This window comes from Electrophorus electricus, chromosome 20 (assembly GCF_041902795.1).
Source record: "Electrophorus electricus isolate QZ-2024a chromosome 20, ASM4190279v1, whole genome shotgun sequence".
Lineage (NCBI taxonomy): Eukaryota > Metazoa > Chordata > Actinopteri > Gymnotiformes > Gymnotidae > Electrophorus > Electrophorus electricus.
This window is the reverse complement of record NC_137516.1, coordinates 6595631-6615470: the sequence shown is the minus strand read 5'-3', so window position 1 is coordinate 6615470 and position 19840 is coordinate 6595631. Positions and strand designations below refer to the sequence as shown.

The following is a 19840-nucleotide window of genomic DNA, read 5'->3' as shown; positions in this document are numbered from 1 at the left end:
TGCAAACTCATGATTACAGTCTGACTATACTAATTGATTTCTATACGAGTACTGGGTAAAGAACATATCTATATCTCACCAGGATTGGAATTATCATATTACCAAACTGCATACTGTAAAACATTAAAAACATCAAGATCAAGTAGTCATTGATTTAACTGCTGCAACAAAGTGGTACACTTTTGATACATAATTACATATGGATTTCATTGGAGGAGGAAGGTGATGATTAATCCATTTAAAACTGATTAAGTTATGTTAAATGTGTACATTTCATATTTGTGTATTTTAATAGAGGTAATGTGTTAATGTCAAGTATTGTAAATTAAACAATAGCAAGTTTAGTCTGATTTGAACATAAATCAGCTCTAACATAAAAGGACGTCAAGTAAATTACATTTGCAGGTTGCTCGCTTGTTTTGCTTTGAGGCCGGAAAAATATCTGGTGTTTGTCATTTGTTTCTGAGAAAACAAAAAATACGTAATTGAACAATATTATGGTAAAGATAAAAGAATTATAGTACACAAAATCTCATCACAAGTAATATGAACGACTTTGAAAGGCGAGCGTGTCCTTCCTGAGTACTCGTAGAAATGTCTACTTGCGCTTTCCGTCGTGGTCTTTTTTTGAATCGTTGGTTCCGCATGTTCTGCTCGTTGTACAATAGATAAACCTAGCAACTATATTTTGTTTTGTTTTTTTCTACGCCTGACTTTCTACAATGAACGTCCAACCTTCAAATCCCAATAACCCAATTGTGTTCTTTGATGTTACAATCGGGGGACAGGTAACTAACATCTTTTCACATTTACATAATCTCCAAGCTAGGTTGCTAACGCTAATCAAGAAGTTCGTGGTGTGATGTTCAAATACAGCGACGGGTCACCGGTGATAACGGCGTGCTTGTTTAGCCATCCTTACCGTTGGAGTCTGCGAATTAATACTATGGGTTCCCTTTGATGTGACGCTATTCTCATGATATAACGTCTTCGTGACAAACCTTTAGCCTCCTCCGCGCAAACACGTCGTAAGCCTTGCCTGGTAGCTACCCAACTCGCAAGAGGTACCCATGTCTGTGGTCACAAATAAAATGTATTAGGTTGACACGACGGGGTGGAGTCGAGCACATTGTGGTTTGACACAATGACAGTGTGATTTGTAATTTGACAGTGTGACACATTTTTCCCTCTAAGATTCTTAATGACTCAAAAATTGAGCTAGTATTCCGTTATTCTCAGAAAAGCCTGCCGCATGTAATTTAACATGTTCACGTATCACATTGTGCACTCCCTGCTAAATAGTATTAGCTAAATCTCCGTGATTATTTTGTGTGCCTAATCTATATGATTATCTAACCTAATCATTGGTTGGATGACTACAGTGTTACATAGATTTATTTTACATAACTGCATAAAACTGTAAAACAAGCTCTTGCTGTCAGCGTCATGAAAAATCATCAGAAATGTGGGAATTTACAACTGCGTGTTACTAAAGTAGCTTTTTACACGCTGACAATAATGCTGTTTGAACGAAATGACCCATCTCTTTTATTGTGTAGTCAGATGGCCTATTGTTGCCCAAAATGTGTGTGTCTGTGTGCTAAGTAGGTCTGCAATGATACGGGAGTACATGGCGTGTCTTGTTACTCTGCAGGTGAATGCTTAAGTTCATTTAAAGTAGCACAGTAAAATACATAATTCATGTTAGCCTAACGTAACCGACATTATCTACTCAGTTTTGATGGGTAAATACAAACAGGCCTCTTATTCAGAATGTTTAGTTCAGCATCATAACTGAAATTAGTACAGCAGAATCCCTTACTGTCTTCAGACGGTGACTGAAAAGCCATCTCTTCGAAAGGCATCTTAATTAAACCTAATCAGGAACTTGTAAAGATCTTATATTTGCACTTTTCATTTGTCTCACTGAAGAGTCGTAGAACATCTCTCCACACACTTGTCATCCATGTGAACTGATGCTTTTCAGTTTCCTTTAATATATGGACCCTTCATTACAGTCTGACCAGTTCAATATTTCTGTTTAAATGCCAATTATTATACCAATATGTAAAGTCAAGTTCAAAGTCCATGAAGTGCAGACTTTCACTAAACAGGCAAACTCTGTGGAGTCGAGTTCAAGATGGCAATCTTTCAGTCCCCACCACCAGTTAACAGAATACAAACTCCATAGAACCACAGAGGAGGAGATGATCATTGTGCGACAGAAGACAGGCCATCTTGGTGGAGCTGTAAAAACCTGTGTTTGCTTCCCTGAACAGCAACGCAGTCCAGCTGGAGCACTGGACACTGGATTAGGAGCAGTGGTAGCTCAGTGGTTAAGGTACTTGACTTGTAATTGGAAGGTTTCTGGTTCAAGCCTACTGCCAAGTTGCCACTGTTGGACCCTTGAGCAAGGCCCTTAATCCTCAATTGCTCAAGTTGTACTCAGTCACAAATACACCTTTTTTTTTGGATAAAGTGTCAGCTAAATGGCATAAAATGTAAATGTAACACTGGGCCAACAAGATAATGTAGAACAATTATTTTGAGATGTATAACCTTATATTGAGATGTTTAACCTTATAATTCACTAGGCTTCAAGCACCAAATTATTTTCAAACAAGGTAGTGACAACTGAGTCGTGTTGCGGTCTGAAGTAATACAGGAAAGAACAAAACAATTCTGTAATTTAGCACTAGTTAACATTACAGCTATGAGCCTCATTAGCTTAGCATAGTATTATAACCTACCACTTAACAACTAATATCAGCAAACAAATTCTCATCAAGGATTGTTTAAATTATGAACAGATTAATATTAAACATGGATTTACTACCAGAAACACTGAAACAAGTAGCAAACCTTCAAAACCAGAAAGCATCATAGGCCAATAAACATATAACTTTAGTGACATATGCTGGTATTTTGCAAGTATATATTTAACTACACAAACATCAGTTACACATGTATGCACAACTCAAAAGTCTGTAACGCTAAAAGAGCTGTAACCTGCTCATATGTAGCTCTCCCATTTAAGTTCAGCTACTTGCACACCAACCACCTACTCCGTCAGGGCATGATCTGTAGGTTACATTTTTCTTAAAGAAACATTTGTTCTGATTTTCTATAGATATCGCAATAGTCAAGTATTTGTCACAGGCATAGAACGTGCAGAGAAAAGAAGGAAGCAAACACGAGTTTCCAACTGAAGAGTTCGAAACTAAATGTAAACATGCACCAACAGGACCAAAAAAAATAAAAAATCCAATGTAACTTCAATGACTGACATCAGTCATACAAATAGAATCATCTTATAAAGGAAAGAACAAAATTACATAGTAACACACATTTGGTGCAATAACTGAAGAAAACATGCACCACCTGAGTGGGACGTGGCAATAAACCAAAACGGAGAACATGTGCAGAAAACGAAACATAAATGCCACGTAGAATGCCAACATCACCTGATGGAGGCTGCCGGTGAGGGGGCACTGTCACAGAATTCTGTTGGCCACGATAATCGTGTAGTGAAAATTTTATATCGTGACATCTTTACTATTCAGTTTGTGTTGGAATGTGAAGTCTTAAATGAAAAAAGTATGTTTGTGTTTTTAATCAGAATTTTGATGCATATATAGTTGCTGGAAAGAATGTTGGTTATTGGTGGTCCATCAATACATTTCCAGAGGGTCAAGCAATAGGAATTCAATGAGAGATGATTTTCAAATGACAGTAATTGACCGGTTATATCTTAACTCTAAATGTGTGAGCAAAAAATATAAATAAATGGAAATAGTTGGTTATGATGTAAGTAACATTTCCACTAATGAGGAGGACATTGAATTTATTGCCCATGCCATTTTCTAGATTGTTTAATAAAAGTTGGTAATTATGCATAATGACAGTTTTTCCAAATAAATTGTAGCATTTATATATATATATATATATATATATATATATATATATATATATATATATATATATATAAAATTATAAATAAATAAAATGGTTTTTATTTATATATATATTTATTTTTGATCGCCCGCTGTGCCAATCGACTTACAAAAAAGCTGTTAACAATATCACTTTGGTGGTGGTAGTCTCCATCACTGTCCATGGTTCACTAAAAGCTGCTTGGCGGTGTGCATGCTGTCATGATATGAAGGCTTGTATGAAATTCTGTTGGTTTCGTGTGGTAGAGTGGCTGTCATGGATTTTGCAACCTGTCCCACTGTCTCCATATTCTGCTGAAGTGCGCACACATGATGACGTGATTATCTGTAAGAAGGATTTGCATTTTTCTTAAGAAAGTAGCTGTTTTTGCCCAATTTAAATGTATGATTATGCTACAACTAACCTTCGGACTTGTGGACAAACCATCATCCATGTTTTATGTTCACAAGTATGTGCCAGTTATTGGTACACAGCCATATGTGTTTATATTGATAACTCTAACCCTCTCTATCCTGCTTCCTTGTAGCATTGCTAAGACTGGACTAGCATCTTAATTTTGTCCTGTTTCCCTGGAATATAATATTAGATTATTCCAGAGATATTATTACACAAACAATGTTTTAGCCTTTGTAGACCTGTCAGGCTGTCTGGAGAGTTTTTATTTTGTTTCTAACTCTCAGATACAGTATATAGCAAAACCTGAGAACACCATTCATTTTAATTTAAACAACAGGATATCATTTCATTATGTATAATTAAAGCAGTTAGGTTAGACACACCACACTGAAATTACAGACGGTGAAACAAATGTGAGTCTAGAGTCGAGTGTCCAAACACTTCCCCATATGTCAACTGAAGGCATCCTTCATGGCTAACACCCAAGAAGAAAGTCATTACTAACAAATCACAACAAAACTGCAAGACGGAGGTTTGCCAAACGTCATGAAAAGAAGTCACATGAATGTTGTTTGTTTTGCCCAAACAACAGCAAAGTCCAGCAGGATCACCATTACATCAAACAGAGGTTAAAAACCAGACAGAACACCACTATCCTCTGTGTGGATCGACTGTGAGAATACTCAATAGACATAATAGCAACCTCTAAGGCACGAAACTCTTATTTCCTCAAAGGCCACAAACACAACAAATGTTCTCTTCTCAGCAACAAGCATGTTGCCACCATATCCCCATAATTCCCTGTTTTTGGGATGCTTGTGGAACAGAAACTTAAAGCATCTTATCTGTATGTATGATTATGCTAAATTGGCTCCAGGCCACTGCAGTCCAAGCACTGCTGTGTAGGCCACCTGCAACTTGGTGATTGTGGATCCCAAAAGGGAAAGCCAGTGGGATATCTACCTGCTGTGCACATTTCAGCTTCGAGCTGATTGAGGAAGGAGAGCTAGCTAATCCAGATGAGACAATATACTGAGTTCATGAAAAGAAAGTAAGCGGTGAAGCACGACTAACCTTCAGACTTGTGGGCAAACCCGTCATCCATATTTTATCTTCCACAGTATGTGTGGATTAATGGTACCAAGTCCTTTGTGCTGTAATTTGATGTATGTGTTTGTGTTTATATTGATGTTTAGGCTATCATTAAAACATTTTCAGTCTACATTTTTGTAATTAACAAATTTAGAGTACTTGATGCTTGTTAAGGGTGCTTTATTCCCCCCCCCCCCCCACTTATGGTGCACTTTGGCGTGGTTGACACCTGTTTTCATCTGCTTATAATGGGATCCTATCATTTGATCCCATGTGACACAGATTCCCACCTCAGGACTTCAGCAACCTGTGACCCTCTCATGGTGTCACTGGTTTGAGTCCTCCACAGAGGATTAAATGGCAGGGAATTTCCCACCTGCTCTAGATCTGACAAAGCCCTTCAGACAAGTATCGAAATGTCTTCAAATTTTAGTGCGTCTTACTGGAGGACTGAGCTCAAAATCTGAATTGTGCTTAGTCGCACTACATAACACTTTTTGGAACCAGTCAAAAAGCACACTAATAGTGCTGCTGCTTCCAAGTGCACTTTGAAGTATATTACAGAAATGACAGCAATCCTCCTGTATCTACCACCATTGTCTCCCTATACTGAGAGCAACAAAGCCTCGAACACTATTAGGTTCAGTAATACGATATGCATCATTTGTAACCCTTTGTTTTTGCTCCTTAAAGTTGGTGTCATGGGTTTCCCTCCAGTCCGTTTCAAGCTCTTTGTCTTGGGTTACTGCCACTCTCTCGGTTTCACCATGCTATTGTTCTAGGAGCTTGTCGGGCGACTGGGGACCAGGGGTGTGTCACCTTAGTGACTGGTGCTGCTTTCTATAAAAGTCTGCTCTTGTGTTCTGTGCATGTTGGGAATTGTCTGCTGGTGCTGTGAGGAGAAGCATGCCTCGTTGTCTCTTCACTGTTATTTTAGAAGAAGCAGCCTGGAAATTTACAGCATTTAGCTCACGCTTTTATCCATTGTGAGTTACAGTTGTGACTATATACAGCTTTGGCAACTGAGGGTTAAGGGCCTTGCTCAGGGGCCCAACAGTGGCAATTTGGTGGTGGTGGTGGTGGTGGTGCTACCACTGCCCCCTGTAACTATATGTAGTCGTCAATCACCTTCTGTTTGTCTCCTTCTGTAATTAGGCCTATGTCATGATTTACTGCTGAAATTTGTGCAGAACTCAGACCATTGGGGTTTTGCTTGTGGAATGAGCTCACCATTGCTTGGTGAATGTGGTTCGTCATTGGATGTGGCGAGTGATTGATACTGAAATTAAATCCAGATGATCATTAAACTGCTTAAAATGATCATATTATAAAATTGTTGTCCTGTAATCTTAAATAATCTTCTTATTAGGCATTCTATAACTTGCATTTATGAACTATAACAAATGATTCTGCTAAGCTATATCACCTCTGTGGAATACAGAGAATGAAGGGTCAAAATCTTGACAAAGACCAATGCCCATTTTAAAGGATGTCTTGTTTTGCATGTCTGCTGCGTGATAATGGAGATGGAGCACCTTAGCTAGCCTGGAGATTTTTTTTGAATCACAATTTGTTTGAACACACTGACTGGCCCCAAGTTGCTCTGAGCAGACCTCCTGGGTCATTAATCATTAAGCTCTGCCCCTGCGCTGCACAAACCTTCCATGTTGCTTTATCCTTTTGTTTACTCAACATACAAAAGGTGGTACTCATGCAAAAGGTGGTATTGATGCAAAAGGTGATAATTGGTCATCATACGGGCTTAAATCTAATGTTTATTTAAAATGATATTTACACTCTATTATACAAACATTGAAGCTTTGAAAGGCGTTGCCATGCATGCAGGCTTATTTCCTATGTACCAAAAGATGGGTCAGGTTTGATTTTGTTTTTTAATGTCTGGGCCCTATGCAAACAGCACAATGTTCCAGTTTCACTAAGAGGCTAGTCTTCACATGGTACCTATACAATTCTGACTTAAAACCCTACCCTACATCTCCAGAATCGCCATATCAGCTGTCTCGGGTGAACTTAATTTGTCATGGGGCGTCTCGCTGGCCATCTGCCACCTGTACCCTTTACTCAAAAGCCAGTAGATGCTCCATTCACAGATGTCATCTGATGATTTGTAGGGAGGCGTGTTGTCGGTACTGCTGTACCAGATGACCATGCCCTCTAGCAGGCTGTTGGCACAGGCCGACCAGAGAAGGTTGACGGTGGCGTAGGCGGGCACAGTGAACCCCAGGGTGTCGCAGGCCATGGACATGAGAAGGTAGGGGGTCCAGTTAAGGGCGAAGCACAGAGTCAGGCTGACAAAGAGAGGAGGCTGCTGATCCACCTTGACTGCCGCCACGGGGGCTTCCTTGATCGGCCCTACTTCGAGGGTCTCCAACTTGGCCGACAAGGCCTGGTTGCTCCTTGGGACCAATATCCAGGCCCTCTGGCTGGAGAGTTTGCTGGCTTGGTCAACCCAGTGAGGTAGTCCCCGGTAGTAGAGCAGCAGGATGAAGCCCACGGCAAGCGACAGGTTGAGACTGAAGAAGCTCACCACTATTGATGCCTGCACAGGACACACGAGAGCCTTCGCTCCCTCCTTGTAGTCCACCATCAGCAGCTCCGTGTCAGTGTAACAGTAGGAGTAGGAGCAGGCCAGCACCCACAACATGAGCACCACCCCACAGTGCCCTGCAGCCCTGGCAACAGAGCATTGGCTGGCCTCGGGGTGCCGACGGGCGGCGTAGTCGATGGCGCCGGCCGCCAGGACCGGCAAGGGCAGGACGGAGTAGACGGCGGAGCCGTGAGACAGGGTGAAGCACACGGACACGTGGGTGCCGAGGTTCTCCCGGAACCACCAGGCCCAGGAGATGCTGCACACCAGCAGCAGGTCCACCACATACATGGAGATGCTGTAGATGCCCAGCATAGATTTGGTGATGCTGCGAAGCCAGAATGACAGGACTAGTGTGTTGAGGGCCACCTTGGAGAGTAGCAGGAAGAAGTACTGCGGCGTCTGGTCCACCACGCACTCACTGCTGTCCTCCTGCTGCAGTATTGCCAACATGCCCTCTGACGGGGCCGTCTCCGAAAAGTGAGGAACCAACATATTTCTGCCAGTTCTCTTCACTGAGCTGCTATTCTCTGGTGTGACAAACAAACAAAACAAAAAAACGGATGAAAAACAATAATTTGTATATTCGCATAACATTTCCAAGTCTCACCACAATCAACAGATCTGTCGGAAGGGTTGAGTTTTAATTTTACACAACACTGTCTGTGCTAACCATGCAAAATGGTTAAAGGATGTTAAGTGTGAGTTAGAATTTATAGATAAAGAGTTGGACTTGTATATAAAGGCAAATTCACTATTTTTATTTATTTTATTTTTTTTAGGCCATCATCTACATAATACTGTAGATCAGTTAGAAGTGGGCAAGTCACCAAACTTGTGTGCATCAAAATTCTTGGCTGTGAGCCAGGCTGTGGACTCTTACTAATGATTTTGGTATGTTGCTAAAGAAACGTATACATAAAAATATAGTTTAATAGAAATGAAATGCTCCCAAACCCCCTGAACTGCTGCCTGCGCAGAACTGTGTAGGTGTATTAGTTTGACAGTGACATAAAAATTGATGGTGACATTGCCATGGAAATGTATACAATCTGGTGTGAGCAACAGAGAAGACAGGATTTTTCATTCATCTGACTCTGAACAAGAGCGTCTCCCACTGGAATATTGCACCACTGTAAAACATGTAAATGATAAAAAGTGTATCCAAAATGCTAGCTGGTTTTGCTCAGGTTTGTTCAGTTTTAAAGAGACTTAATTATGTACAGTAAACAATTATGTCCATTTTATGTAAAAGGCTGCCTGATGGGAGAGGAGGTTCACAAGGGCTTTTAACAAATTTCGATAAAGCAATGTAGATGATGTCCATGATTTAATATGTATCTCTGATCGGTGTCATTTTTTTAAAATCAGAAACACAAGCAATGTGCCACGACCATCGTGTTAATTTGCCCAGTTAATCCCTCCCAACTCAAATCCACTAGAAGGAAACATAAAAAAAAAAAAGTATTTTAAAAAGAGTAGCATAATCCTCCATCTGCCAGTTCATAAACACAAGTTAAATAAATTATATCAAATTTATATAAGAAAATGGAGGAAAACGTGAAAATCCGAATCATGGCAAAAACACCATTATACATTATTGGGTAGTCATCAATGAAATCTCCCCAAAAAATGTAAAAACTCTTTCTTGCAGGAAGGTGTAAGCCCGCATGGCAGCAGTGCATATAATCAGTTAGTACACGGACATGCAGTGCAAAACATAAGATGCACTAAACCCCGAGTTCATTTACAGCAGGTGGACATTTGAAGCCCTCTCTTTTACTTTTGCCACAGTAAACAAACATTCTGTGGAACAAGATCCTGAAGCTTTAACTTGCTCTAAAGAATTTCCACCGAATTTGTCTTCCTAACTTTGTACTGCAGGAATCTAAAATACATATATTGAGAGCGTAGCAATTATTTGACAAAGGAGATCACACAAAAAAAGATGGTAAACCAAGTATAGATTTCTAAATTAAAAATGGATAAGGGAATGTATAATTAAAAAAAAGCAAGGCTCCTTTTTCCATAAACAACATAGGTGAAATCCAGAGATAATGTAATGATGGTAATAAATCGACATTTACAATGAAATATGGGCTGGCGGTGGATTTTAAAAATGGAGTAACCTTTCACTTGCAAAATATGTGTGTCTTAAAGCCACCGTTGTTTTGTTTGCTGACAATACATTACATTACTAAGTATCCCATTCAAGGGCAAAGTCACTAACTCCCACTAATACAGTGTTTAATATATTAATTTAAATACATTCATTTAAGGTATTTAATGTGTTTAATTGTATGTGGAAAGGCTTGACTTCTGGGAGAAATCATTTAGGTTAACAGAACCATGACTGTTGAATGAGTTCACCTTTGTAAGAAAGATCTGCTTTTTTCCTCTCGCTATCTAATCAATCACATGGGGGTTCATTATTGACAAACATTGCAGCCAGCCAAACACCATTGCACTGTAGTTCACAGTACATTATTTTTTTAGGGTGATACCAGTTTTGCTGGACTGTCTGGGGCCTAAGACAAGTCAGTAGATTTCTGAGATTAAAACACCTTTATTTGTAGATCATATCACATATCACTCATCACTGTGGAGTAGAAGAATGCCTTTTCCTGTACAGCATTTCCGTATTTTTGTACATCATTCTAAATAACCCCACTGGCCAATGACGGACCTTGTGTTTTTCATAACAAAAACATGAAAACATTTTAGCACAGCAAAATGTGCTAAATTTTAGCACAGTTGTTGTGGTGGTGGTTTTTTTGTGAACGAAAGAACCAGACTACTCTCTTTGATGATGAAGAGAGCTCTATTGGTTTTCTAAACAGGTTCTTTTTGTTTCTTCTAGAGAACCTCAGCTCCTTTTTTTGTTAAAAAAATTCTTAAGCAAATGGATTCAAGAAAAACTAAAACTTAGATAAATAGCAAGCTTTAGGCATAAACAAGTAAGGACATGTCTAATGAACATGTTGAAGCAGATGATACCTGAATCGTGGTCGTTTTCCTGTGTTCGTTGCACTGGTGCGCCGCTTGGTACCCCATCAATATCGAACCGTATTCATGGCTGAGATGAATGCGACTTGGCTGTTCATGCAGGAATGAGAATGGCATCGAGGAAAGCACACAGGTGTGTGTGTGTGTAAACTGCCTCCTCCACACCCCCTGCTCCACACCCATTCCACCTGTAATCTGAAACAAACAACCTCTCACCACACCCATCGTTAACTGCACGTTGTCCCCTGGTGAAGCAGCCCTGCTCATACGTTGCTGGACAGTGCCGCGTGTTTAGCTCTGCTCTCTGGAAGAAAAGAAACATTTCCCTTAAGGAATTGTTCATTCACGAAGCCGCACTCCCGGACGTTGCTAAGCTTGCGTGACTGTACTGTTGACGCATGTACAGTTTAATAAATCTAATATGTGACAGCTTGAAAACGTGCCTTTAACAAACATGGGGTCCATTTGAGCTTGCAGATGGATCAATTTAACTGTGGAAGTTTAAGTGCAAAAATGTCAGCCACCACTCCTTTTTGAAACTAGGGGCGTGATAATCATCTGGTTGTCTGGATTGCCAGCACCTGACGACTGCTTCGGGGGTCAACCTCTAAAAGCTTGATAACTGGTGAGCGTAAAGTTGAGGCTGCAGCCCAAACCTGCCACTTACTCCTCCCTTTGTGCATGGACCTGGTACTCATGGATCTGCTCTGTGGAACTTTGAGTAAGCTGGGACAGCGGAGTGCTTGGGCCAAATAGCCCAATTACTGCTACATACACAAAATCTTGTAAGATTTTCTTTAGTTTATTCATTTTTATTCCTTGTTCAGTTAACCGTTAAAACACATTAATTGTTTTAAGGCTTGTTCAGTTGAATGTTTCAACAATGAACAAAATAATTGTGTTATGGCTTTGATCAGTTAAACATTTAGACAATAAAAATGAAAACCACTAGCAAGCATACACACAAAAATGCTAGTATTAATTGTCATAGTAACAGGGTTTGTTGACCAACGCCATGAGTGCAAACACACACAGATCTTCACCTGTTGCGATTATTGCATGTACAATGTTTCCCTTTCATATGTGTAAAGGTTGGTTCACCTGTCTATAACGTCAGATTTTTGAAACTTGCAATTGCACCAGATTTATGATGGATAGCAAGAAAGAAAAAGAACTAACAAACAAACAAACTTTCTCAAGATAACCTGTGGTGTTGCAGCAGTAGAAACATAAAGTTGTAAACATCACAAATATGTTTGATATCTAATAAAAGGCTGTCAACTGTCTCTATAGTCCATTCATACCTTTGCCTTGCACAGTAGACACAAAAAAACACTTTACACAGTCAATCAGCTGTATAGCTCTAGGCACGTATTCTGTAGCATGTTTTTACCTTTTGCCCTGTGTTTCTTTCTTTTATCTTATATCTTATGTGTGCAAAAATGCTGCCATAAAAGACAAGCTCCTCTTAAACACTTATTGCGAGACTTCTACACACAAACACACACACACACACACACTGGTTTAGGTGGTGGGAGGTTTGTTCATGTAAGAATGGCCCTTTTAGTTTTTTGTTTTATTCCTGGCAACACACTGACACTTCTTCATTTCTTTATATCATGAAGAGCTTGACTTTATATTATGGGCTGTACCAAGTCACAAGCTCCAGATAAATACTCTACTTCAACCAGTACAGACCTCTAGCTGGTTGCCTTATTGAGTTCTGTTTAGTCTACCAGCATGCACCTCTATTCTGTGGCTTGGTATTGGTATAAATGAAGTCAGGTACTATGACTTACCTACATATGTCCACGTATGGGTTTTTAAAGTTGAGACTTTGGTTCATTCAGCATATCCATTCGCATCCCAGTCTTTTTTCTTTGTAATTTCTATGGAAACATCAAAGATCTGAGGCCCCCTCGGCTGTGCCACTGACCACAGTATGCAGTAGAATGCTCTTGGTACAGTGATGGATGATTCCATTGATGCAGCCAGACAAACGGGTTCTTTTAGAGGGCTTGGGTGTACGCCCCCCCCCCAGCCCACGCAGGGCAGGGATAGCTCGAGCTTGCACGCCCCATTTCTGCCAACCTGGGCACTGTGGGTTGACTCGGGGGCCGATCTTGACCTCCCACTTCCCTACACTGGAAGCACAATACACAATACCAGCTTTGGTCCTTCCTTTGGTCCAACAATGGGGCTCGATTGAGTCTTGGGTCTGATTTCAACTTGGACACTATTCACTTATAAATCAATGACTATCCTGAAGTTTTTATTGATAATGAATAAGGCTAATAGTTATGGATATAGAGGTGTGTGTGTGTGTGTGTGTGTGTGTGTGTTTTATTAATACATTTTTATCTTATTTATCTATTTAATTATTTATTGCTGCTGTAGTCACATGTTTGAGATCCAAATATTAAAACTATATATTTTCCTCTACAGGAAGTTGGAAGAATGAAGATTGAGCTCTTTGCTGATGTCGTTCCTAAGACAGCAGAGAACTTTCGGTAGGATGAAAGTTTAATCCTGTTCATTTTTTTTCAAGATAACCCTCTAGTCAAGCTGTGGTTTGGATGGAATAATAACTGAATATATTTACCTAGTGTAGAAATGATTGAAACTAAATCGGGTTATGTGAATGGCATGTAGCAGCCACTGCAGTGTGCGGTACCTGTCTGTGCCGTCTCTGTGCTGTGCCTCCAGCAGTGACACACCTTTTGTATTGTCTTGCAGGCAGTTCTGCACTGGGGAGTTCAGGTAACCTGGAGTGAGGAATTGAAACCTTGTCTCATGAGGCTCCTATTTACAGCAACCACTCTGTACTGGAGCTTTCAAAACGCTCATCTTTGTCAGCCCACTTGATGTCAAATCTCATGCTTGGCTAGTAACACTTTTACTTAATCTTTAAGTGGTTTAAAAATAATGAAAAATACAGTCATCATTGACTCACAACCTGTGAGACCATTTCCTCTGAGGTGTACCATACAGGATGAGGAATAGCTTCTACAGTATGCTTTCATATGCAAAGCAAAGCTTCTGAATCTAGCAAAATTCAGTCCTAGAGGAACAGTATTGGACAGTATTTAATGGCTGTTGTGATGTCAATCTTCCTTCATTTGCACTGATGTCATGCAAATCCTTTCCCAGGAAAGATGGAGTTCCAATCGGATACAAAGGATGCACGTTCCATAGGTAAGGCCGTGGTTTTCTGTTGTCTGTCCAGAGTACATCTGTGTATGGGAAAGTGTATGTCTGTTGGCAGCCCTCAGACTCTTCCAGAAGGGAACTGTTTTGTTCAGGGTTTCACAAATAACTTCAGTCTGAAGCCCTGTGTTGTTGTTTAATACTGATAATGTGATGCTGCTCTTACGCTAGTTACAATGCTACTCCATTGCTCCACTTCAGCACTGTTGGAAGAAAGTGCAGAGGAATGACTTCACCACTTAAACAGCATGTCATGTTAGGAGGCGTTCGTGTTGCTGTGAATGTTAGCTCTGGGGCATAGAGATCATAATATCAGCATTTAATCTACTATAAGAAGTTGTATGTAGGGCTGTAATGTACACAGCCTGCCTCAGATATGAAGTCACTACTGTGTTTGATACCAATGTTTGAAAACCGTTTCTTTGTGAATGGTGACCTACCTAATTGTAGCAAAAATGAAGTGCTTACATTTAGTAGACACTCTTATACAGCAGTGCTTTGTTGTCTTGATATTAAACATACATATTAAATATAGCCCACCAAATTTGCTTCTTGAAACTGCTTCCTCAAACATCTTTGCACTTCCTTAAAAATGTGGGGACAAAGACTAATTTGAAATGTTATCAGACAATGAGCTTTCCTCCCCCTAAAAAACAACCTTTAAAAGTTTATCTTATCAAACGTAAAAAAATAATTTGATTATAGAAATGCTGTTTTGTGATTGTAGTGGCACCTAAGCACCATGTGGGAGGAAAACCACATCTTCTGTGGTGTTTGTTTTTCTCCGTTTTTTTTTTGTTTGTTTGTTTGTTTGTTTGTTTTTTAAACAGTTGAACTGTGAAATCCCCGAAATAATTTTCTTCTACCTTTTTTACCCAGAGTGATTAAGGACTTCATGATTCAAGGAGGCGATTTTGTAAATGTAAGTCTGGGTGGCAAATCTGCTGAAAGGAGTTTGTATATGTGTGGAGGTGGGGGGTTTCATGTAAATGTGGATCCCAAACTTGGGATTTTGCATAGACTCTGGTGTATTTGCACATACACACAACACACACACACACAACACACACACACATATATAAAATGCCAAAAATCCACAAACATGGTGACGGATCGTCAATGCTTTGTGCATACTGGCATAATTAATTCCACTAAATATCTGGAGACTTTAGTCCAATATACGTCTCCCTCTGCCCAAAGGGTGAAATCTGGCCAGGTGTGGACTTTTCAGCAAGATAATAACCCCAAACACACATCAAAGTCTACCCAGAAATGGTTGTAGGAACACAAAATCAAAGTTTTGCAATGGCCCTCTCAGTCTTTGAACACAACTGAAATCCTGTGATGTGAATTGGAAGAGGGCAGTCCACATGTGAAGACCCAGGAAGGAACTGGAAATGTTGTTCACAGACAAGATCCCTTAGCAAGTGTTCATCAACCTTGTTAAGAATTGCAGAGTGGGGTCTTGCCAGGTGTCACTTCACCAAATATTAATAATGTGTGTCTGAATAATTTTAAAACCTATGGATCAATGAGATTTGTTAGTGTTGCTAAACTGTGTAAAGAATGTATCTTACCCATTTGTTTAAGCCTAAAATATAAAATGTTTATACCCTTTTCATAAAGGGTATCAGTTTCATAAAGGGACATCCTCATGATACTGCCACAGTCCAAACAGCACCTAAGCAAAAATTTATTCAGAACATTAAAAGCTGTTATACAGTTATCTTGATGACATGCCAAATATTTGAGCCCTTGCTCAAGAACGTGGCCAATTTTCACAGCCAGCCATGGACTAAGTGTGCTAACTGAACAATGACCTTTTGATCTGTGAATACATATTATTAAAAGAACATAAATCACTAGAACAGCATTGGTTGCAGAACGTATTACTTGCAGGTTTATGGTGGAGAGAGAGATAATGTAATTTTTTCACTGTAAAATGTATAAAGCATGTAGATAAAGGCATCTGGGTTTTCTTGAAAATGAATGATAAAATAAGGAATGAAAAAAAATTGGACTAAAGAATGCAGCTTTTAAGACGTGATGAAATGAAGATTAAAAATACCAGTCTTTTTAAGTTATTTGCGATGACTATTAGAGCAGCAGTCATACAGTAGACTGTCTGCCCTCGCCCCCTAGTGGTCAAACTCGTCAGTTGCAACTTATTTAATTCATAAGGAGTGGAGTATGCATGTTAAATGTACAAAATCCATGTTTTGTTACAGTCAGATGGCACAGGAATTTGCAGTATCTACAGAGGACCATTTGCAGATGAGAACTTTAAACTCAAACACTCTGCCCCAGGCCTTCTCTCTATGGTAAGCCTGTCTCACACTACAACTTCTGTGTCTAGTCAGTGACACACAGATGTGTGCATGTGTGAAATGGAGGACAGTGATTGTGCTGGGATGCTAGTGGTGTTTTATCCTTGTACCCACCCCTCACACCCCATGCACATTTTGGAAGCTACATATTACTGGTCCACTGTTGCTCACTTCTCACTTCAGAGTGGGATGTCATGAGATGACATTTCATTGTAGTATCATCCAGCTGTAACCATTGTAATTAGAAATGACATTTTGCAGCCCTGAACTTGTACTTCTCATAAATATACACCTGTTAACACCAGCATTGGAAACTTTCCTTTTCTAAACAGGCAAATAGTGGCCCAGGGACGAATGGCTGCCAGTTTTTCATAACCTGCACAAAATGTGACTGGTTAGATGGGAAGCATGTGGTATTTGGTGAGTGATGGTAGCTACATGTGGCTATAATTTCCATGTCTCTTGGAGGATTAGTTGAACACCATTGCATATTGGGGAACTGGGGAAGCAGCATTCCTGAATTGTTTTCTTCTAATGAGCAAAGAAGCTGATGAGGTTGGAGTTTTGCTGTCACTCAAAGCTTTTATTGTAGGAATTCTCCATGCATTTCTCCATGGAAAGAAAGCATGAATCAAAACTAAATCCAAACCTAATTTTGTTGTTTGAATGATTAATCGGCAATTGTTGTACTTGATGTTTGATGTGTTTTTTGTTTTTTTTTACCTTCATTTCAGGGAAAGTGGTGGATGGTTTGCTTGTAATGAGAAAAATTGAGGTGAGCTGAATTTACTAGAGGGAGTCACAAAATAACAGCCACTGAAGCCTACAACACAAGGTCACCTCGACCAGTCACAGATGATGGTGATGATTTAGTATGCAGCAAGGAAGTCTGAACAAGTCCATTTGTATTGGGTTTTATCCAGTGCGTCCAGACCACTGTTTTGGCCATAAGGCTGTAGTTAAATAGTCTTGTAGTAACATATGAAATGAGTTCATTATAACTTTAAATGCCTTTCTGACCTCATTTTCAAAAGCTCATGTTGCCTTCTCAGCTGAATTTGTGAATGGAGACTGCATACAATGCAGTCTTTAAATCTCTGCAGTTTTTTGTTTGTTTGGTTCCTATATATTTATATACACTGCTTGGCCAAAAAAATAAGCAATCTCCTTAGATGTTTTCGCTGCTTGATGCATGCCAATAATTTCACCCTTCTGAAACAGATTAACATCTTTTCCACGACCATAGGATGTGTCTTTCGACATGGTTGTTTAACAAATGAGAACAAATTGTTTAACAGTTAGGGTTAAATAACTTGTTGCCAGCTGAAACATTAATCACCCATGCAGTAATTATCCAATGGAAGGCTCTTACCTATTTGCTTAGGTAAATCCAGGTGATTACCTTTTTTTTTTTTTTTTGGCCAGGCAGTGTACTTTATACTGAGTGGACCTTTTTCTGCATACTCTTTTGGTGCTTTTTAATGTGCTTTTTACCACCATGTAACGTGGCCTTTCTGTTAACATCTTGTAGTAAACCATCTGAAACCTAGTCAAGTATAAGCAAAGCCAAATATTTATTTGGATTTTTCAATCTCATATGCTTTCTCAGCACTGGTATTTGGTTCTGATGTTGAAGGACAGCACCACCAGTGCCCAGATGCTTAAAGCCACCTCTAGCATCAATCTTGTGTATGAACAAATTATGCAGCCATACACACAGCTGCACAAAACAATGTCTGCACAGCCAACTGCCCAATTACATTTGGTCTTCTAAAATGTGAGGAGTATGTATAAAATGGGATTATATTCCTTCACAGTCCTCTCAGTATGAATGCAAGGATGCATAGCCTTCGATTAAAGGTGACGGTCTGCTTTACTGATGTTTTTCATTTCAAATCTGAGATGTGCTGAAATGCAAAGCCTAAGCAACAAAAACTAACACAGATACTTAGGGACAGTATTCTATCTGTTGGTGGGTTTGTCCGTTTCCATCGGTTGCAGATTAATTTTTGGAACTATTTTTGAAAATTAACCATCTAAATCAATAGGCACTTTTGAGGTTAATTGTTGTCTTTAAATATCTGTTTGCAGAATGTGCCCACAGGACCCAACAACAAACCCAAGCTACCTATCGTCATTGCCCAGTGTGGAGAGATGTGAAGATTTTTTTTAATCACCATTATTTATTGTTGGTGGTACATATCTGCATGTAGGCAGACCTTTGTTAATATTGTCAGCTAAAAGAAATATAGAAGATCATATGATTTACTTTTTCAGAAATTTGGGTTGGGGGTGTGTTGTCCTTGATCTGGCTTTAAATGCTTGCCTTTGGTGTCTGTGATTTACAGTGACCATTGAACAACATCCCTGTGGGCTGTGTAGACTTTCTCACCAGATCACTAGCCATTTTTTGCCTTGAGCAACAAATTATAATTATTGAGGAATAACTGTTGTCTATTCCCTTCTGTAAATTCATAAATTAAATATGCATTTTGTGGATACTGGCATATATTTTTCCACAACGAGAATAATTTCATTGAACATTTTGGATCACTTTTAGATCCAATTGCTCAGTGTTTTACTGCTTTCAAGAACCCTTGAATAAATTTCAGGAAATGTTTTTGTAATAAATCATTTTATTCTTTCTTTTTTAACAAAGACTTTCATGATGTTTTGGTTTATATAAATTTCATATTTTGGTGCAATTTATCTCCTTTGACAGCCTAAGGAACTCAAATTTACCAACCAGAATAGTTCAAGGAGTGTAGCTTTAAGAAATACAGACTTCAGAAGGAACCCACTTAAGCTAAAGCCAAACTGACCCTTTGCTTTAGGCCTGTCATTTAATGCCTGTTCCTTACTGTTGCAGTTTTTGCTCTCTCTGCTCGTTACCCTAGCCCCACGTCCCAACCTACCCACCCCCCAACCCCCCACCCCCGCCTTGGATCCTGTCCCCTGGACACAAAAGAGTCCTTTCAAACTGAAGTGCAGGAAGAGTTTTGGGCTCAGTGGGAGGTTTCTGGGGTCAGTGTTAAAGCCCGCCTTTGTGTGCGACAACAGGGCTCAGCCATTAACGACAAGCTCTTCACACGTCGCCCAGCTACCCTGCAGCAGTGCCAGTGCAGTATTTACATGACAAAAGGGGAGGGGCAGTGTGGGACTGTCTCGCAGTCTGCCATGGGTCTGTCTTTTCACTGGCCATGGAGTGATCTCTTTTAAATTCCAATGGGAAATATCAATGTGAGGGGAT

General features: G+C 39.7%; 2 protein-coding genes across 4 annotated transcripts; one reads left to right on the top strand and one right to left on the bottom strand.

The window, feature by feature from the left end:
- The first annotated feature begins 582 nt into the window (after nt 1-582).
- Nucleotides 583-19221, top strand: ppih (peptidylprolyl isomerase H (cyclophilin H)). 2 transcript variants are annotated; one of them, XM_027021157.3, is made up of 9 exons: nt 583-788; nt 13502-13566; nt 13793-13816; nt 14207-14251; nt 15143-15185; nt 16492-16584; nt 16923-17010; nt 17325-17365; nt 18682-19221. In XM_027021157.3, exons 1-9 carry the CDS (start codon nt 723-725, stop codon nt 18748-18750), a joined length of 534 nt encoding a protein of 177 aa, XP_026876958.1. In that variant the 5' UTR covers nt 583-722; the 3' UTR covers nt 18751-19221. The 2 variants fall into 2 exon arrangements, with proteins under 2 accessions (XP_026876958.1, XP_026876959.1); XM_027021158.3 differs by lacking the exon at nt 583-788 and adding an exon at nt 13229-13368.
- si:dkeyp-100a1.6 (putative G-protein coupled receptor 160) lies at nt 7198-13039 on the bottom strand. Of its 2 annotated transcripts, none has more exons than XM_081703885.1 (3): nt 12856-13039; nt 11048-11360; nt 7198-8580 (listed from the first exon to the last, which is right to left on the bottom strand). In XM_081703885.1, the coding sequence occupies exon 3, from the start codon at nt 8543-8545 to the stop codon at nt 7433-7435; it is 1113 nt and encodes a 370-aa protein (XP_081560011.1). In that variant the 5' UTR covers nt 8546-8580; nt 11048-11360; nt 12856-13039; the 3' UTR covers nt 7198-7432. The 2 variants fall into 2 exon arrangements, with proteins under 2 accessions (XP_081560011.1, XP_026876957.2); XM_027021156.3 differs by having other exon boundaries at nt 11048-11251.
- Nucleotides 19222-19840: the final 619 nt, after the last annotated feature.

What these genes read in the sequence shown, in the direction of transcription:
- ppih (XM_027021157.3), top strand. Translation starts at nt 723, where the DNA reads ATGAACGTCCAACCTTCAAATCCCAATAACCCAATTGTGTTCTTTGAT. An exon ending in AAGACAGCAGAGAACTTTCG is followed by an intron (nt 13,567 to 13,792) that starts GTAGGATGAAAG and finishes ATTGTCTTGCAG; the next exon opens with GCAGTTCTGCACTGGGGAGT. An exon ending in TGGGAAGCATGTGGTATTTG is followed by an intron (nt 17,011 to 17,324) that starts GTGAGTGATGGT and finishes CCTTCATTTCAG; the next exon opens with GGAAAGTGGTGGATGGTTTG.
- si:dkeyp-100a1.6 (XM_081703885.1), bottom strand. Translation starts at nt 8,545, where the DNA reads ATGTTGGTTCCTCACTTTTCGGAGACGGCCCCGTCAGAGGGCATGTTG.